Below are 18,859 nucleotides of genomic sequence, written 5' to 3' on the forward strand. Positions count from 1 at the left end.
TGCACACGTTTGTATTTGGCTTTTCTCCCTCAATTATTAATGTTTTTGAAATCTTTCCACATAAGCACGTTTCTGTCTTCAACTTTCTTTTAAATGTTTATTTTTGAGAGAGAGAGAGAGAGAGAGAGAGAGAGAGAGAGTGAGAGTGCGAGTTGGGGAGGGGGAGAGAGAGGAGGGTACAGAGGATAGGAAGCTGTCTCCATGCTGCCTGCAGAGAGCCCAGAGTGGGGCTGGAACTCACCAACTGTGAGGTCATGACCTGAGTGGAAGTTGGCCACTTAACCGACTGAGCCACCCAGGTGCCCCTCTGGCTTCAACTTTTAATGGCTTCATGGTGTTCTCTTGTATCATCTGTCCTCATTTATATAACCAATCCTGATTTACAGATGCCTGGATTATTTAGAGTTGTGTTTCCTGTTACAACAGTGAATATCCTTAAACACACATTTTTAATACTTTGCCTGTATTTAAAATTCCAGGAAGTGAATTTTGGGGTCAAAGGTTTATGCGGTTTCTTTTTTCTTTTTGAAAGAGGTAGTTAAAATTGAAAATCCATATCTCTTCATCTTGTAGCTAATATTGAACATACTTTCCTGAGTGTTAAGTCTTGGAATGAAAGGTATCTTTCACTCTGTGATCATAAAAATATTTTCATGTGTTTCGATATGTTTATAATTTACTTTTTTGTTTGATGTCTTACGCATATGTAATTTATTTAAGTTATGAGAATAACATTTCAACCTTGAAAAAAATGCTAGCCACATTATTAAATAATCCATTATTATTTTACTGCAGTGGCTCTGCCCCCCAGGGGACATTTAGCAGTATCTAGAGACTTTTTGGTTGTCACAGCGGTGGAGAGCTGCTACTGCATATAGTGAATGGAGGCCATGGATACTGCTAAACCTCCTACAGTGTACAGGACAGTCCTATCAGCAGAGAAATAGCCAGCCCAAAATGTTACTAGAACTTGCCCTACTGATCTGAAATGTCACCCCATACTAAATTCTTATAGGTATTTAGATCTGTTTCTGGATCCTGTTTTCTTCCAGTGAGACTGCCCACTCCCAGATTGGTACTGAATAATTTAATTATTCTAATCTTATACTGTGTTTTAATATAGGGCTTATTACTCTTAATATTCTCACTTGAAAAAAATTACTATTTTAGAATTTTTCTGGCTTGTATGGTATGTTTCAAAAGTTTATATGGAAAATAAAATCTCTGCACAGGTATTCATGTTAAAATTTTTTTTTAAAATAGGAAGTACAGGATGAAAACAAATTGTACAAATCTGAAATCGAGCAGCTTAAGCAACAGAACTACCAACAGGTAGGTACTGTTAGGTGGCTTGCCTTTCATTTATGTGGTGAAAAGTTAAATAATTCAGACTGTCTATAAGTATTCTTACCATTATGCCTTTTTATTGAAAATAAAGTATGTTGGTTTATTTATCAAATTTCTTTAAAAAATTTTGCTATGTTATATCCAAAGTAATATATAATTTATAAAGCATACACAAACAATGTTACTATCTATATTCCAGCTCTGTTATATATCTGTGTGTGTATGTTTTCAGATCCTCCAGAATGCTTTTCTTAGCAAGTCCGTTAAAATCCTATCATGGTTAAATGTAGGTGTATACCATTTTCCCTTTCCCTCCAGTAAAAATATGAGTAATTGGAGAGAAACTAGAAAATGTGTAATATTATCAGTAATAGTTTACCACTATTGGAAATACTTTTTCAAGGCATAATTCTTCTTGGTAAAAATAAAATGGAAATACGTTTTTTTTTTTTAAAGATGTTACCAATATATCCTTTCAATTATTTTCTGAATGTATATAAACTAGAAAGTATTATGAAGGGCAAAAGAATTTGTCCCTCTCAGCAAGGAGATTATAGTATAGTAGTTTAGTATGAAAGATTATAATCTTCAAGGTATATAAATACTGTATGTTGTGTACTTTTGCACGTTACGTAAAATTAACTTTCTGTTACATGCAAGTTAACTTTTCTTAGTTTTTCTTTTAACTTCACTTATGTTATTTGGACTTTTGGAAGCTTAATATAGTCAAAAGAATTGTACAGTAGGAAAATTTAATGTGTTAACTCAGTGCTTTGCACATGCTATGAAGTTGATAAATACTTGTTAAGTGAAGAATTTAAGTATGTAGTGACAATGATTTGATTTAGTACTCAGTACATTTTTAAAATGTATACATATTTTTATTAAGATTACTTGGTGACAGGCATACAGAATATATAGTATTTTTACCTTTGTTGTCTTAATTTATATCTGAGAAGAGTTTTAATTTTTTGTGGTCTCCTAGAAAGCTTTACTTTGAAATAATATTTAACTCTTTTAACAGGCCTCATCTTTTCCTCCACATGAAGAACTATTAAAAGTGTAAGTAATAATTTTGATTCACAGTTGGGGAAGTGGTAATTGTTTTTATGTGCTAAACAGTTCTCAGATAAGCAATTTAACTATAAATGGCACCTAATTTTTCTAATTCTATTTAGATTTCTTGCACCTGCAGGTCACTAGAGTTTAGCTGTGCCCTTGGCTGAACTGATGTACCTTTTTATGGTGTTTAGAGTTTAGTTGAGGGAGATTTTGAGGTTTTTAGGCATTCAGAAAACATCTGAATAAAGTTAAATTGTATTTTCAAGGCTTTACTTATTTACCTTACATTATCTCAGTTATCTTCCTGATATCATTGTGGAATTGGATGATGCAAATTTAAGTTTCTGCTTCTGCATTTTATTTTATTTAAAAAAATTTTTTAAATGTTTATTTTTGAGTGGGGGGGCGGGGGACAGAGGATCTGAAGTGGGCTTCATGCTGACAGCAGAGAGCCCAGTGTGGGGCTTGAACTCACAAACTGTGAGGTTATGATCTGAGCAGAAGTTGGACCCTTAACCAACTGAGTCACCCAGGCGCCCCACTGCTTCTGCATTTAAAAAAAAAATTTCATCATCTTTATGGTTGCTATCTTTTAAGGGGACTTTTTATGCTGAAGCACTTTTCTTTCATTGTTGGCTGGTATTTTTCTCTCAGAGGGTACATTTAAGGTTATTTTGGCTAACTTGGTATGTTTGAACATGCTAGATGTTGTCCACATTAAGTGTTGTTCCATCTTGAATCATTTACAGGGTTGTTGGCTTACTGGTTTAGAATTATTTACTGGTGAATTAAGTCTGGAGTTTGACTGTTTATAGCAAAGTCAGCAAACTTTTTCTGTAAATGGCGTGTAGTGAATATTTTAGTCTTTGTGGGCCACAGAGTTCTGCTTCGTATTTTTTTTTTTTTTTTTTTTTTTAATTCTTTAAAAACGTAAAATCAGCTCTTGGCTAGAGGGCCAAAGAAGGTCTGTGGTTTGGGCCCAGAGCCCTAATTTGCCAACCCCTTGTATAGAGCCTTATTCTTAAGGAAGAGCTATTTGTAATTTGACTTTATATCCAAGCTGCTCTCAACTGTAACAGAATTGAATTGGGAATCTTTGCCATTGCTTTCTGCATTTCTGGGAATTAACTAATGCATTAGAACTAGGAAAACCTGAACCCTGATAATGTTATGAAAATGATGACACTTACCTTACATTAATATCACACTTTTGTTGTGGGTTAGCCATTTAAAGAAAGTCATAACTGATTTCATTACCTTTTGGAAAAAATATTTAAGGGAATGCTTGTACATCAGTTTTCACTCTTCTGAAAATAGCCATTTCTCTGCCATAGATAAAAATAGAAACAACTTTAACTGCAGAAGTTCATATATTCATAAACTATTTCTTCAGGGGATGATTTCTCTTTAGCACAAATATCAGCATGTCATATTGTAAAAGTCATTTTTGAAAATAAGAGTGCATCAGGAATAGGTTTTCCATGGTGACAATTAATAGTTAAGTTTAAAAGAGTTTACCTGTTAATACATTCTGCAAAGCATTGTCTGCTTGCTGTTTTTATTTTGTAGTAGTAAATACCATGTTCACTGCCTAAAATGTTGCTATGTGTATTCATGTTTTGGTTTAGAATTTCAGAAAGAGAGCAAGAAATAACTGGTCTTCAGAATGAGTTAGATTCTTTGAAGGAGGCTGTTGAACACCAGAGGAAGAAAAACAATGTAAGCAAATCTTGTCAGAATAAAACTTTCCTTTTTATTATTTCACTGAAATACCATGATTTAGAATTTTTTTTAATTTTAATGTAGATTTTTTTCTTAATCTTGCTGTTTTGTGTGTACCTTATTTGGAAGGATTAATCATTTTATTAGAGAACATATTTTAATAAATAAATGAAATGACTAATTTGTATATTTCTGATTATACTTTTAAGTATTGAAACTATATTACAGCTTCAGATTTTAATTTTTTTATTAAAATGCAATTGACTTTTGGTTGAACTTTTATTTGAAAAAATTCTTTCGTCTCAATATTTTAAAATCCATTGTATTTTTTTTTAATTTGACTAGGCTAGCCTTTTTGTAAACTGAAAGTAAGCCAGTATTGAAACTCAATATTTTCAGTAATTATGTCTTTCGGAGCCTTCTGGAACCTCCCTTTTTTTAACTGAGAGGTGGTTCAAATTTTGGTAACGAAGCATGTTAGAGGCCTCAGAACCTGAATACATTTACAGTATAGTAGAAGAGGATAGTGCCCTAAGAAATACAAATCTTAATACTTTTACTGAATAGACAGTGATTTAGGTGATTCTTAAAAAATTCTGACCAGAAGGTGATACCTGTAAGTAGAATCCAACCATTTCTTGCTAGAGAAGGAATTTTTGCACACAAAAGTATGCTTGCTAAGACTTGAGCAAGGTTAAAAATGTTCCTGAAATCTCTAAGGGGATCTTGATGGGAAATTGATATGTGTTTTCCAATGGAAGTTTAATTTTCAAAGTCTGCATTAATTTGTTAATTTAACATTAGTTGACATGTACTTGCACCCCAGAGTTTGTCAAAATTAGGTATGTGAATTGCCCTTTGTGTGTCTGTGTAACATTACTAACAGCATTGCTTGGCCACAAAACCAATATATTTGAATTTGCCAATATATTGTTAACATCTTAACTGTGTTTTATCGTCCGGATTCTGAGGCAGGGAGGACGTAGTAATACCAGTGTAATGCAGCAGCATCGCTGCAGGCATGGAAGCGTGTGAGAAGTGCCCGGACACTGAAGGCCAGCAGATTGCGGCGTCAGTCCATTCCTGCTCAGCCACTTCACTGGCTGTGTGCACTTGGCCAAATTTCTGAAATGACCCCAGCTGTGGTTTCCCCATCTATAAAATGTTATGAGGATTAGTGAGAATTTACATGAAGCACCAAGCTCAGTGTTGGGCACATAAGTAAGCATTCAGTAAATGGTGATTATTGGCTTTTTGTTTTCAATGTTTAGATTTCTCAATCTGAAGAAAGACTGAAATATAGCAGATTGTACGTACTTCTATTTGCTAATGAAATGCTGTTAAAATAGATCTTTCAGAGCTCAGTTTCCAATGATTTCTGTTTCTCTTCCAAGAGAATGTGGTTTTATAGCTTTCTAGCCTCCCCATTTTCAGCCTCGATGAGGTAGCTCATACACTCATGTCAGGTTGCTTTGTGGCATACACGTGTGCAAGTGCAGTGACTATGTTATTCTTAGGTAGACTCAACATGCGTTAATTTGATAAAACCTATTTAGAGGGGAAAGTTATGCCACAGTGGAAAGTCCGAGTGATAACGGGCCTCGTTTAAAAGCCACAATGTAAAGCTTTTTGCAATACTTGTGTATTTTCTGTCCTTAATCCCCTAATATTTGATGTACCTGAAATCATTTTTATCTTGGTTTGTGTGTTTACTTTTGAATGCTTTCTTCTTTGTCACACGTGCATAATAATTACTCTACAGCTGGCATATTTGGTGTGTATACTAAAACATGGGAAGTGGGCATCTTTATTTTCTCATTCAGACTTCTAAACATTGCTTTTTATTTTTTTGCTAATATACATATTTCCCATTGAAATAATTTTGCAGTAACCAGCATTTAAATGCAGTGCAAAATACTGATGAAGTAAAGAGCAAAAATCTTTCAATAATGGATAAACTGAAATCATTCTTTCTAAAAATGATTAGGACCTTCGGGAGAAAAACTGGGAAGCAATGGAAGCATTGGCATCAACTGAAAAAATGCTGCAGGACAAAGTGAACAAGACTTCCAAGGTTGTAATGCTAACTCCTAGAAACAATCCACCGAACAGAGAAAATCTGCAGCTTGTCTTAAAATCAGACTAAAGCATTTAATTTTACTGCAATTTAAATATAAAATCTCCTTATCATCCACATTATCATCTCTGTCATCTCTGCTTTTTTTCATCTACTCTTCAAAGCTTTAATTTTGGGCATGCGGTTTGTTGTGATTACCTGATTGTTTGAGCTTTGGTGATTACTGCTTTAAGCTGTAGAGTCTCAGGAGACCTATGCTACCCATGTAAGCCCTTGTCACTGTATGCCTCGGGGGATGGTTAAGAGCCTCGGAAAAAACCCTGACCCCCTCAAAATCTAACTGAATTAAACACATTTGAATACATAGATGTACATGAAATCTGCTGGGTTCTTTGGGGCACACCAAGAGGACTCACACAGGGTAGAAAATGATCAAAGTGTTAAGTACAGGGAAGCGATCAGTTCTGGCTGGGTTGTTCCTTAGAGGAGATGAAATTAAAATTAAACTTAAGGTTTTGAAGTGCCTGGACAGTAATGAGGCATGTGTTATGTATAGTGTGGAATATTAATAGAAGGGATTATTCTCCTGACTGGAGTATGTAAAGTACTCCTGAAACATACAGCTCCCTCTGTCTTCACAATGGTAAAGGATATTCTTCCTGAGTTTAAGTTGTTGGATGGTTTGGAAGATTCTAATGAAATGTAATGGAAAAGAGTTGTTTTTAATGATTGAAACAAATGTGCCAGTTTAGTCAGGCATTTTGAAAACTCCTACCAAGAATAAATGTGGAACAGGAGTATTGAATTTTGTACATGGGCTAATAAAGTTAATTATGTGATTCAGTTCATCATTCTGGAAGTATTTTGTGGACTGAGGGAATCTTTTATTTTTCCTGTAGTGTAATAGATTTGTATTTCTATACCTACTCACCTGGGCTTAATTTTCACTAAAACCTAAATTTGAGATAGCTGGCAGACACTGGGACTAGAGAAATCTAGGCCAGGTAGGACTTTTATTTATTTATTTATTTTTTGAGCGTAGTTGCAGTCAGTTCTGTTAGCGGGGGGGGGGGGGGGGGGGGGTCTCTTTACTTTCTTTTTCACTGTTAACACCTGCCTTTTAGCTTCTATTTTGTTAATGAGACTGGGTTTCTGGGAAGTGCTAATTACTTATTATGCCATTCCTGCAAGAAATTATGGGCCACTGTCATAGGCATTCTTGTATATTGTTTACAAAAGAGAACTAGAATTTATCCATGTTTCATCCTGTGATTGGTGAGGAGTATAAAACTTTACCCTTGTTTCAAACTTATCACCAAGTGCATGATGTTTTCTTACATAGCCAGTGTTCTACAGAGAATAGAAATTGCAGTCTTCCTCTATTTTAATGGAATTTAGACTGTTTTTCAGGTAGCCTAGGTGTAAAGTGATGTTGATTGACTCAGAACCACAAGTTAGGTTGGAGGAGAAAGAAGTATGTACAAGAATTCCTTTAGTGTTTTAGATGATACAAATAAGTAATAATCTTACCTAAAATGTAGGCGAGGATGGTATACTACTTTTTCAGGTTTATCTTTAAATTAGTAAGTATTCTTGAGGAGCTACTATCAATGATAAGTTCACATGAAAGATACTTCGTATATATTACACTTAGATAAAGATAGCAATTTTCAACATAAGATCTTTTCTAGGCATTAAAGTAGAATGGAGATTGCTATCCACAACCAAACTACTGTATCAAATGAAAACTTTTTAGCAAAATTAGTACAAATCAAAAGTAACTTCTCATTTTTTTTTGCCTCTTGTTATAAGTTTGACACTTGTTTCTTTTACTTAGATTCTTTTTACCTTGGAAAGCTTTCTAAAAAGTGCCTCTTTTCCTATTTTTCTTCAGTGATTGTTCTACCACTTCTGTGGTCACATGATAAAAATGACCTCTTTTTTTTTTTAATTTTTTTTAACGTTTATTTATTTTTGAGACAGAGAGAGACAGAGCATGAACAGGGGAGGGGCAGAGAGAGAGGGAGACACAGAATCTGAAACAGGCTCCAGGCTCTGAGCTGTCAGCACAGAGCCTGACTCGGGGCTCGAACTCACGGACCGCGAGATCGTGACCTGAGCCGAAGTCGGACGCTTAACCGACTGCGCCACCCAGGTGCCCCCAAAATGACCTCTTAATTGTGAATTAATTCTGAATCAGCGGTTAATTTTCTTTGAATGAATGTATCTTATGCAGTTAGATGGGTGTATTTCTGAAAAATAGTGAACTTTATTGAATCATTGAAAATACTCCATTAAAACATCTAGTAAAGCCCTGCCACTAATCTTGAGTAAAGTTTTTTTGTGTCTGCAGAGAATATGATTAATCTCTAGTTTTTATTGTGTAATTGTAGATTTTCATGTTAGATTTTCTAAATTGGTGCGTATGCCTCTTAAATCAGTACTGGATTTCAAAGGTCGCATTTAGATGATGTTGGAAAGATAGGGTTGAGATGTTGTTAGCTTGCTTGTCTTGTCACCTCAGCTTCATAAATGTTTTTTCTTGGCTTGGTTTAGATGTGCATTTTTATAGATGTCATTTTTTAAAAAATCTGGTAGAGGTAGTTTGATTATTAGAGTTTTATTTTGCTTGTGATCAAGTTGTTACCCTAATTTTGACAAACCATGGTTTTGAGTTAATAATTGATACCCATTGTACTTGGTTTTAAAATCACCAAATTTAGACATGCATTTGTAATACCTTTAAATTTACAGCTGACAGAGTCCCTACAAGTGTCAGAATTAGTTTTCTTGATGCTTGGTATTAATGAATTAATTGCCATGAGTTTTTCCTCTTTCCTCTTTTTCCCATATGTACCACCCATCAAATTTTGACAGCCTTTTTTTTCTTTGTTTAGCATAAGTAACTTCACTTGACCTTGAAGCTGGAAATGTGAGATTTGCCATTTTAATCCCATCATTATTATAGTCCATCAGTAGTGCATTTTTTTTGTAGAGAGATTTGCTAGACCATAAGCCTCAATGTTGCTCAGATGCATATTTTTTGCATATAGTTTAAATTTTAGCTATAGGAAGTGTTTTTTTTTTTTTTTATAACATGTAGTTTAAAGTTTTAGCTATAGGAAGTATATTTTTTGTTTTCTTATTTTTGTTTCTGTTTTTTGAATTGAGGGGCAAATCACTTGATTTCTAATGGCAAGGGAATTATCAGATATTGCCTTGGCTTGATTAATATAAGACATGGTTATTTAGGATGCTTTAGAGATTTTGCAGATTTTTTCTTACAGAAGCATTTTAATATTTTAAAAAGAGAAATTTTAACTTTTACCAGTATTAAGATGAATTTTTAAAATACTGTGACTTTTTTCTCCCTTAGAACTTAAAAGACTGTAACTTTTTTTTTTTTTTTTTAATTCTATAATCTTGTAAGTTTGATTTGGTTCATCTTCTGCTTTAGGAAAGACAACAACATGTGGAAGCTGTTGAATTAGAAGCTAAAGAAGTTCTCAAAAAATTATTTCCAAAGGTGTCTGTTCCTCCTAATTTGGTAAGATTGATTTTTATTTCTTTGCACATGTCATCTTTATCATTATTCAAGGAAGTTGTAATGAGCATTCTGCACTTGGTTCACAAGTACATCTATTCCTTAATCTTTTCCATTTTTAACTTAGGGTGCTTTTGAGTAGGTAAGATAAATAACTTGGTTCAAAACTCATTTCTCTTTATACAACTGATACTTTTGTTGTATGCTACAAAATTTACGTAATATATTATTTAGAGGATCATAAGCATATTTGGGAAAGAAAAATTTCTTAATGTTTACTAAATCAGTAATGTTTTTAATGGCTTTATTCAAAATAGAGCTTAATTTTAAATGATTGCTTCTTAGTTTTAGGAGCACTTTATTTTCTAATTAAATGTGTTTAATACTTTGAGGCTTTTTTTTCTTTTCAAAACTCAACATCTGTTAACTTCTTTAAGCAAAAGGCTTGAAGGTAGTACAGAACAGCTTGCTTTACTTGAGGTTAAATGAGAAAAGTTGCTTTGATTCACAGAATTATTACAGTGAATATTTGAGGCAGAGAAAGTGAGTGTGCACGTAGTTTTGTAAAATGGTGTTGTAGGTCTTTTTTTAAAAATTTTATTTTAATGGAAAATTGTATACACACTCAAAAGTAGAATAGCGTAATGAGCCTGATGTACCCCCTTCCATACATCAATACACAGTCTTGTTTTACCTCCTTTCCTGTACTTTCTAGATTATTTTGAAAGAAATCAAACATCAAAGCATTTCATCAATAGCTATTTTAGTATGTATTTCTAAAAGATAAGGATTCCTTTAAAAAAATTACATGAAAAAAATCTTTAATTTCATACATTTTGTCAATACATTTCTCCATTTGTTATATAAATTTTTAATTTTAATGAAATAACCACTTACTTTAGTTTGTTGTTTTCTTTTTAATGTTTATTTATTGTTGAGAGAGAGAGGCAGACCAAGCATGAGCTGAGGAGGGACAGAGAGAGAGGGAGACACAGAACCGAAGCAGGCTTCAGACTCTGAGCTGTCAGCACAGAGCCCACCGCAGGGCTTAAACTCATGAACCATGAGATCATGACCTGAGCTGAAGTCGGACACTAAACCAACTGAGCCACCCAGGCGCCCCACCACTTACTTTAGTTTGTTTTAATCAGGACCTTAAGTAAGGTCAATATGTAATTGGTTTAAGATGTCTCTTAGATTTTTTTTTTTTTTTTTTTTAATTCCATGGATCCCCTCCTAAATGTCAGCAACACCCCTTCTCTCTCTCTCTTTTTTAAAACCTAATGGTTTCATATGAAGTTTCCTAGTCTGGATTTAGCTGACTCCACCCTTGTAGTGTCAGTGTGTTCTCTGTCCTTTGTATATCTCGTAAATTGCTGGTCCATAGAGGCCTGATTAGATTCAGATTCAGTACTTTGGACGTAGGGTGGAGTAGGGCAATATTTCATGGGCAGTGTTGTGCACTTCTGTCATGAGGTCTATAAATGTCTGCTTGTCTTTCTTCGGCCCATTGGAACTTATTTAGGCTGGCTATCCAATCCTTTTGACAAAGCAGTGCTATGTCAACATTTTCTACCTCAAACTTGGAATCAACTGTTTCTCCAAGGAACTCTTGGCTCTTCCTGTGGGCACTAGGTGTGGTATAAATAAACTTAACAGCCTGTTCTATGTGTAGTTTGAGTTTAGCTCTTGTTCTCAGATTATATCTACATACAGTCTAAGTTGAACTTGTACGAGAAGCAACAATTCTTTTGTTTCCTTTGTAACTGTTGAGGATACATTCAGGTTTGATCAGTTTGGTAGATCTCTACCACTGTGGGTTTAACTGATGAGATAACTTGCACTGGATAGGCAAATGGATACATTGTCAGTTCTAGTGCTGGTCTTAACTTTGAACCTAGAAGAAGGGGTTGTTATTCATCTATTTTATATTTTTTCTTTTGTGGCCATAATGTGTTTTTAATTCTTTATTCCCACTTTAATTTTATTACTTAATGGAAATAAAATTTGGGGATTGATTTCTTTGACAGTATTTTTATGAGCCAAGAGAGTTAATGGTTTATAATATCTATTCTTTTTTTTAATTTAAATTTTTTTAATGTTTATTTTTGAGAGGTAGAGAAAGAGACAGAGTGTGAGCAGGGAAGGGGCAGAGAGAGAGACAGAGAGACATAGAATCCGAAGCAGGCTCCAGGCTCTGAGTTGTCAGCACAGAGCCCGACGCGGGGCTTGATACCACAAACTGTGAGATGATGACCTAAGCCAAAGTCGGACACTTAACTGACTGAGCCACCCAGGCACCCCTTGTAATACCTATTCTTGAAAGATTGTGTAAGATCACCAGCATTAAAAATCCTTTTTTATGTAACAGATTTATTCTTACCAACCGTATTACCCACCCTCAATAGCCAAATGTTTTTGACACTATAAATGTTTATAAATCGCCGTTAGACTTGGATGATGATATTTGGCTTTGGTTCATCCACTTGTTAAAAGTTGAATATTTCTGCATGTAGTCTATATTTGAGGAATATATTAACTATACCTCTTAGAGTGTAGTGTTTTAGGTTTTTAAAGGTATGAAGGATAGGAAAATTTATTTAACTTAAGATAATAAAGCAGCTTTAAATTTAATCTTAAGCCAATATAGTCAGGTATAAAAGGACTTGTATACCTGAAGTATAATCCTTTTACTGTTTTCTTTTGTTTTTGTGCTAAGCAAATCCTTATAGGAGAGATCTAAACTATATAACCTAGAGGAATGTTTACAAACATTAAGCAACTAAATTAGCTTTTCAGCTGGCTAACTTTTATTGAATCCTGGTATTTGAAGCTAAGTAAGATTTTAATAGTACATTTATTCTTGGATCAAATTTATAACATGAGAGTGTTTTTCTTTTTTTTAATAGAGACTCTTGACTAATTTATACTGTGGGGTATTGTATTGTGGGGGTGATCTCAGCATCCGGTTTTATTGTTTTTTTTTAATTCTTATTTGATAGAGTATAGAGAATCCTGATTCAGCACATAAGTAATGCTTGATGTTAGAGCAGTTAATAGAAATTTCATGTGTGTTCTTTTTTCTTGGAGTAAATTAAACCAAGGACTTTAAATCAAATTTCCTCTTCTTCTTCTTTTTAGGTATTTGTTAACAAATACTCTTTACCAGAGTTTAAAATTTGGATAAGAAGCATTAAAAATGTAGCACAATTTGTTCTAAAATTTAGAATAATTACTAAAACCAAAACATATGCCTGGGTTTGCATCCATTTAACCTATTAGCACAAATAGAGTTTTTGTTATTTTTAAACAAGTAAATGTTTGTGTATTCTTATCACTTCTCATTATGATTTTAAAAACACTTCATAATACATATTTATTTTGAGGTATGTTCTGAATCTCTGGAGCATCTTCATGGAGTTTGAAATCCTCTGAATTGAGTATTTTCCGTTGAACTTTCAGTTTGAGAACTCGGGTTACTTAGTTTTTGAGAACTGGTTTATCTGAAAAAAGTTTTGAAAATTCTTTCTCTGTTTTAAAGATTGAATCTGTTAGTCCTGGCACTATTTAAGTGGTAGAGGCTGGAATTAAGTGAGCCTAGATCTCTATCTAAGTCCCGAATTCAGTTGCCGATAACCTTGGTCAAAGTAAATAAGATTTGATTTTGATGGTAGTACCTAGGTATATTTTTAGTGTTTATTTTCAAATCTGGGTTAGGTACAATTTACACAGCAGTTTATTTTTCTTCGAAATTTCCAGAGAGGTGATTTCTTTCATAGTCCTCTAGTTTGGTTATTTAAAATTTTGTCCCTATTTCGTTTAGGTATTTTTGGAAATTGCTTATTTTGACTTTTCTTTGTTACAGAATTATCGTGAATGGCTGCATGGATTTGAAAAGAAGGCAAAAGAATGTGTGGCTGAAACTTCAAGTTCAGAGGAGGTTAAGGTTAGTTCAAGAAATGAAGTATCTCTGTTTTAACCGACATGGAAAAATGAAGTAAATCCGAATTTACCTTTATGAGCGTGGAACAATAAAGTATATATTATGAGTAGAATAATGACCTTTTGAGAAAGTGTAAGAAAGTGATTTCATTTTGAATAAATTTTGGTAGAAATGCCACAAGTCTTCATTACATTTGGTACATATACAAAGCTAATGTTTGCTGTTTTTTTAACTCTGTATTGTAATCACTTCTAAAACTGTATATTTAACTATCTCTTACTCTGTTTTTAGTCTGTTTAAAAAGTAAAGATCAGTTGAGGTAGGTAGGTAGAAACTGACTGGTTTGCTAAAGTATCCCCAAATACATCATTAAGAGTGTTCAGAATCTAGATGTGTCTTTATCTTTGCTAATGTTTGGAAGATATTTTGTATCTCAAGTGGCATGAATAAAATCCTCTTTTCCATGTGTGTGTAGCCATAGGTGTTGTGACTTGACTTCACTTGTGGGTCTGCTTTGATTTTACCATCCTGCTAAAGAGCGATAAGCCTATTTATTATAAAATTGTGTAGTATATTTTATAATAATCAGACTCAGGGAGTTTTATTAGTGAAGACTGAGTGACCAAAAAGGTCATTGAACTTTATTTTTACTTAAGAAGGTTGAAATGTAGTGTTTCACTATAAAGCAGTCAGAAATCATTTGTCAAAATATACCATTAAATACTGCAACAAATTTGAAGTACACAGTTTCCTGGTAAAACTAGAGAATTTTTCTTTATTTTATTCTCTGTAGGTTCTAGAGCACAAGCTGAAAGAAGCTGATGAAATGCACACATTGTTACAGCTCGAGTGTGAAAAATATAAATCCGTCCTTGCAGAAACAGTAGGAAATGATTTTTAGTCTACATTTTAGTTTTATTTTTAAATTATTAACGTATTCCTTAGAGTCTTAAATACTGATCTTGTCATTAGAACATGAATTTTTCAAAACAACCATTCTTTTGCCCATAGGAAGGAATTTTACAGAAGCTACAGAGAAGTGTGGAGCAAGAAGAAAACAAATGGAAAGTTAAGGTCGATGAATCACAGAAGACTATTAAACAGGTATTTACAAAAGAAAAGCATAGTGCAGTAGTTCTGAAGAATGTGGGCCCTGGATCAGTAGCATCAGTGTAATGTGGAAACTGGTTAGAAATGCTTTTTCTTGGCCCCACCTGAGGTTTTCTGAATATGAAACTGTGGGGACAGCAGTCTGTGTTTCAAGCACCCCCACAATGGATTCTAATGCCCACCCAAGTTTGAGAATCACTTGTTTAGTGTACGACCAGACAGTAGTGATAGAGGATGTAAAGTGCTTTGAACATAAGGCAAAGAATTTGGGGTTCAAAATAAGCTTTTCATTGGGGCTCCTGGGTGGCTCAGTTGGTTAAGCGGCCGACTTTGGCTCAGGTCATGATCTCACGGTCCGTGAGTTCAAGGCCTGCGTTGGGCTCTGTGCTGACAGCTCAGAGCCTGGAGCCTGTTTCAGATTCTGTGTCTCCCTCTCTCTGACCCTCCTCCATTCATGCTCACGCTCTCTCTCTCTCTCTCTCTGTCTCAAAAATAAATGTTTAAAAAAAAATTAAAAAAAAAAAAAAGCTTTACAGCATTGATATGTGATCCATGATACAGTATTCAAGAAAAACTTCTTTTCATGTGATCTGAATGTTACTGTAATTTTTCTCCCATTTATTTGGCTGTGGTAAAGGGTGTCATCTTTGTATGGTGACAGATAGTAACTAGACTTTGGGGGCCATTTTGTAATGTATGAAAGTAATCGAATCACTATAATGTACACCCGAAACTAACAGGATATTGTATGTCAATTATACTTCAATAAAAATATGTAATAATCACTTGTTTTCCGGTGCCAACCTGTGCAAAATCTAGGGTTGCCAATGGTATTCTATGTTAATGCATTTGGGGATTAAATACAGCCAGTTATTAGTTGATTGTTTTAAAAAAATTCAGCACTTTTAGCTAGGCCTTAATATCATGCAAATGGGGTGGGTTTGACTACTGGTTAAATCAAATGTCATACTCTCATATTTAAGGTCTTTTAAAATTCAGTATGATTTTAAATGAGATACATTTCAGAACCTCTGAAGTGTCTGCTTAAACTGCAACAAGGTTTACGTGGTCATATGATTGTTTCGCATTTCAGATGCAGTTGTCATTCACATCTTCAGAACAAGAGCTAGAGCGATTAAGAAGAGAAAGTAAAGATATTGAAAATGTATGTTACTTCATCACTTGTAACCTGTGGACTCATTTTTAGTATTAAGGGTTGTCTTAAGATCTATGTGTTAAGATTTCTGTTATCTAATGATGCAGTTATGCTTTTAAGAATATCATGGGTAGTGTTTGAGATGATAAAGTGTTATGTTTGTGTTATAACTTTTCATTATGGGGGAGCATTGTGAAAGGAGATCTTAAATATGTTAACTTTTCCTTCTTTGTTGCTTTGCCAGCTGAGAAGAGAGCGAGAGCATTTGGAAATGGAACTAGAGAAGGCAGAACTTGAGCGATCTACCTATGTTACGGAAGTCAGAGAGGTACTTACAATAGAACTTTTTCTACCTTGCTTCTCAATTTAAATGAAGTTTATAACAGTGATAGTATTTCCGTAGAAGTTGTTTGTGGCGGAGCTTCCGAGTAGCATACAAAACATGGGATATCATAAGGAGATCAATCTTAAACTCTAAACTTCATTGCAGCTGAAAGATCTGTTGACTGAATTGCAGAAAAAACTTGATGATTCATATTCTGAAGCAGTAAGACAGAATGAAGAGCTAAATTTGGTAAGAAGCTTGTTCTCCACTGGGTATCAAGTAGGCTCTGAAAACACTTGTGTTGACATGTGGAGAAGCCATCCAGACTTCTTCTCCTTGCTAACCTCTTTAGCTTGGCATTTTTGTAAGTTTAAGATAATCTTCATATTCTGATGACTTCCTAAGATGATCTTTCTTTTCTTTACTCCTAAGATGACCCCTCCTTTCTTAGCTCCTCTAACAATAGCATGTTGGGCTTGCAACTCTTCTCCAGAAAAAATTTCTGTGTTTTATAAAACCTGTTTCTTGGACAGTATTATTTTCAGTGAATAAAGAAGTGAATCAGACAGCTAAATATTGGCTGAATTGTGAAGATTGTTTTCTCAGTTACCATGCTTAACTGGACCTCTTATTTTCTAACCTGGAAGGAGATTATTGAAGGTTGAAGATACGTCTTCTTCATTCAAGGACGATAATTCATTCCATATTTTAACTGGTCTTTCTATAGATTATAGATAACAAAAAGCTTGTGAAAATTCTTTATCATTATTATAACATTTAGAGCATGGTAATTCTAATCTATAGATGTAAAGATAACTAAGTTTAGCTAAATGCCTTATAAAACATAGAGTACCCTGTATTCCCACTCTTAAATTTTCTGGAAATTTACACTGATTATGACAAGCTTAGTTGTTAGATAAATAGGACTATCTTGTTGTATGTTTCAAACAATCATGTCTTTCTGTGACTTAAAAATTGTTATAGCACATGACTAGATTTAAAGTACTTGGATAAACTCTAGGAAGATTATAAGATTGTAAGTTCCTCTTAGCCCAAATTAATCCTGCACACTTTGGAACTTTCTTATACTGCTGTGTATATCAAAGAAAACTTCTTAACTCACTCATTTGGCTGGTCTTCTGTGTTATGGCAGTGATTTATGGGAATGAGTTTTCAAAGTAGGCCTCTTTGAAATGTACACATTTGAGCCTTCTCCTGCCCTCCCCTTTAGTTTTGAAATAAAATTTTGGTTTTTACTTATCTTCATTTTACTTTAATTAAGTCATTTCCACTGCAGTGTGACTGGTTTTATACATATGCTTACTATTATATTGCACAGATTGGGACTGAGATTATGTCACAGCTACAAGCCATAAGCCCTACCCTACAATGTGTTGTTAAAAAATGTTTAACTACTATTGTTAGAGATCTTACTTTTTAAAAATTTAATTTTTAAGTTTATTTTTGAGAGAGAGAGAGAGAGAGTGAGCAGGGGAGGGGCAGAGAAAGAGGAAGACAGAGGATCTGAAGCAGGCCTTGCCCTGACAGCAGAGAGCCCAATGTGGGACTTGAACTCAAGAAATGTGAGACCATGACGGGAACTGAAGTTGGAAGCTCAACCAACTGAGCCACTCAGGCACCCCAAGATTTTACTTTTAACTTTGGTCCTAGGTAGCTGACTCCAACGGTAGCATCGAGCCCATAGGATTATAGTTTAGTCTTCATTTGGCCTGATGTTCTCTTTGTAGTTTTTACCTACTTCCATTAAGAGACCATTTTAAATGGTATTTGTTTCTTATTTTTGCCTTGAATCTTCATTTGAGTCTTCTTTTTGTTTGCTCAGGATAACTGTTGCCACATTTTAAGATAAAATAATTTTGTTTTCCTGTACATACTTTGTGTGTTTGGAATAATCTCTCTGATGTACTAAATTAGAGTTAGGTAAAGGAGCAAAAACTGAAGCATTTGGGTATTTAAATAGAGTTCCCAAAATCAAATTTCCACATGAAAAGTCCCTCACTAATTTTCTCTCCAGTCTGAAGGTTAGGATCTTCTATTTCCCCTTTATGGGTCTTAAGGAACTGTTTGGAAATTTAGGCCAATGGGTGCGAGGCAAGGTCAGTTAACCTGATGACTTTAATAAGAAAGTTATTTTTTTGTCAGTATAATCCCTTTCCCTTATTCATATTTAATTGGAACATTTATCATGAGAAAAGGCATTATATACTGACACTAGAGTTTATGGAACTTTACAACTATTTTGACAAAGTGGTTGTTGAGACATATCTTAAGATATCTCTTGTTGTATAATTAGGCCATTGTGGTCTTGCACTGATCTCTTCAGTGATGTTTTAAAGGATTATCAACTTCTAAATTTTTAAGTTTTCATTTTACTGTATTTGTAATCTTCTGTTCAATGTCTTTTAAAATATTACACAGTTGACTCTTAACTGGAGAGGTCAAGAAAGCCTTAAAAAACTAATTAGTAAAATTTCTGACTACTTGCCTTTTAATTCGGAATAATTTAAATATGAACGAAGTACTTAATGAATAGTGATTAAGTAACACTTTTT

At 34.1% G+C, this 18,859-nt stretch overlaps 1 protein-coding gene across 6 annotated transcripts in view; it reads left to right on the plus strand.

The window, feature by feature from the left end:
* The window catches only part of KTN1 (kinectin 1), a 107,534-nt gene that overhangs the window by 78,920 nt on the left and 9,755 nt on the right, over positions 1–18,859 (plus strand). For 3 of the 6 annotated variants that reach the window (XR_006218863.1, XM_042989770.1, XM_042989771.1), the window contains 11 exons: positions 1,264–1,332; positions 2,372–2,409; positions 4,038–4,128; positions 6,119–6,205; positions 9,666–9,755; positions 13,618–13,698; positions 14,489–14,578; positions 14,707–14,799; positions 15,899–15,970; positions 16,206–16,289; positions 16,452–16,535. Coding sequence is in view for 5 of the 6 variants with exons in the window: in XM_042989770.1 (XP_042845704.1) it covers positions 1,264–1,332; positions 2,372–2,409; positions 4,038–4,128; positions 6,119–6,205; positions 9,666–9,755; positions 13,618–13,698; positions 14,489–14,578; positions 14,707–14,799; positions 15,899–15,970; positions 16,206–16,289; positions 16,452–16,535 (879 nt within the window). In the remaining variant the exon portion in view is untranslated. The remainder of the gene's footprint in view (positions 1–1,263; positions 1,333–2,371; positions 2,410–4,037; positions 4,129–6,118; positions 6,206–9,665; positions 9,756–13,617; positions 13,699–14,488; positions 14,579–14,706; positions 14,800–15,898; positions 15,971–16,205; positions 16,290–16,451; positions 16,536–18,859) is intronic. The other 3 variants (XM_042989772.1, XM_042989773.1, XM_042989774.1) reach the window with 3 other exon arrangements.

This window comes from Panthera tigris, chromosome B3 (genome assembly GCF_018350195.1).
Source record: "Panthera tigris isolate Pti1 chromosome B3, P.tigris_Pti1_mat1.1, whole genome shotgun sequence".
Classification (NCBI taxonomy): Eukaryota; Metazoa; Chordata; class Mammalia; order Carnivora; family Felidae; genus Panthera; species Panthera tigris.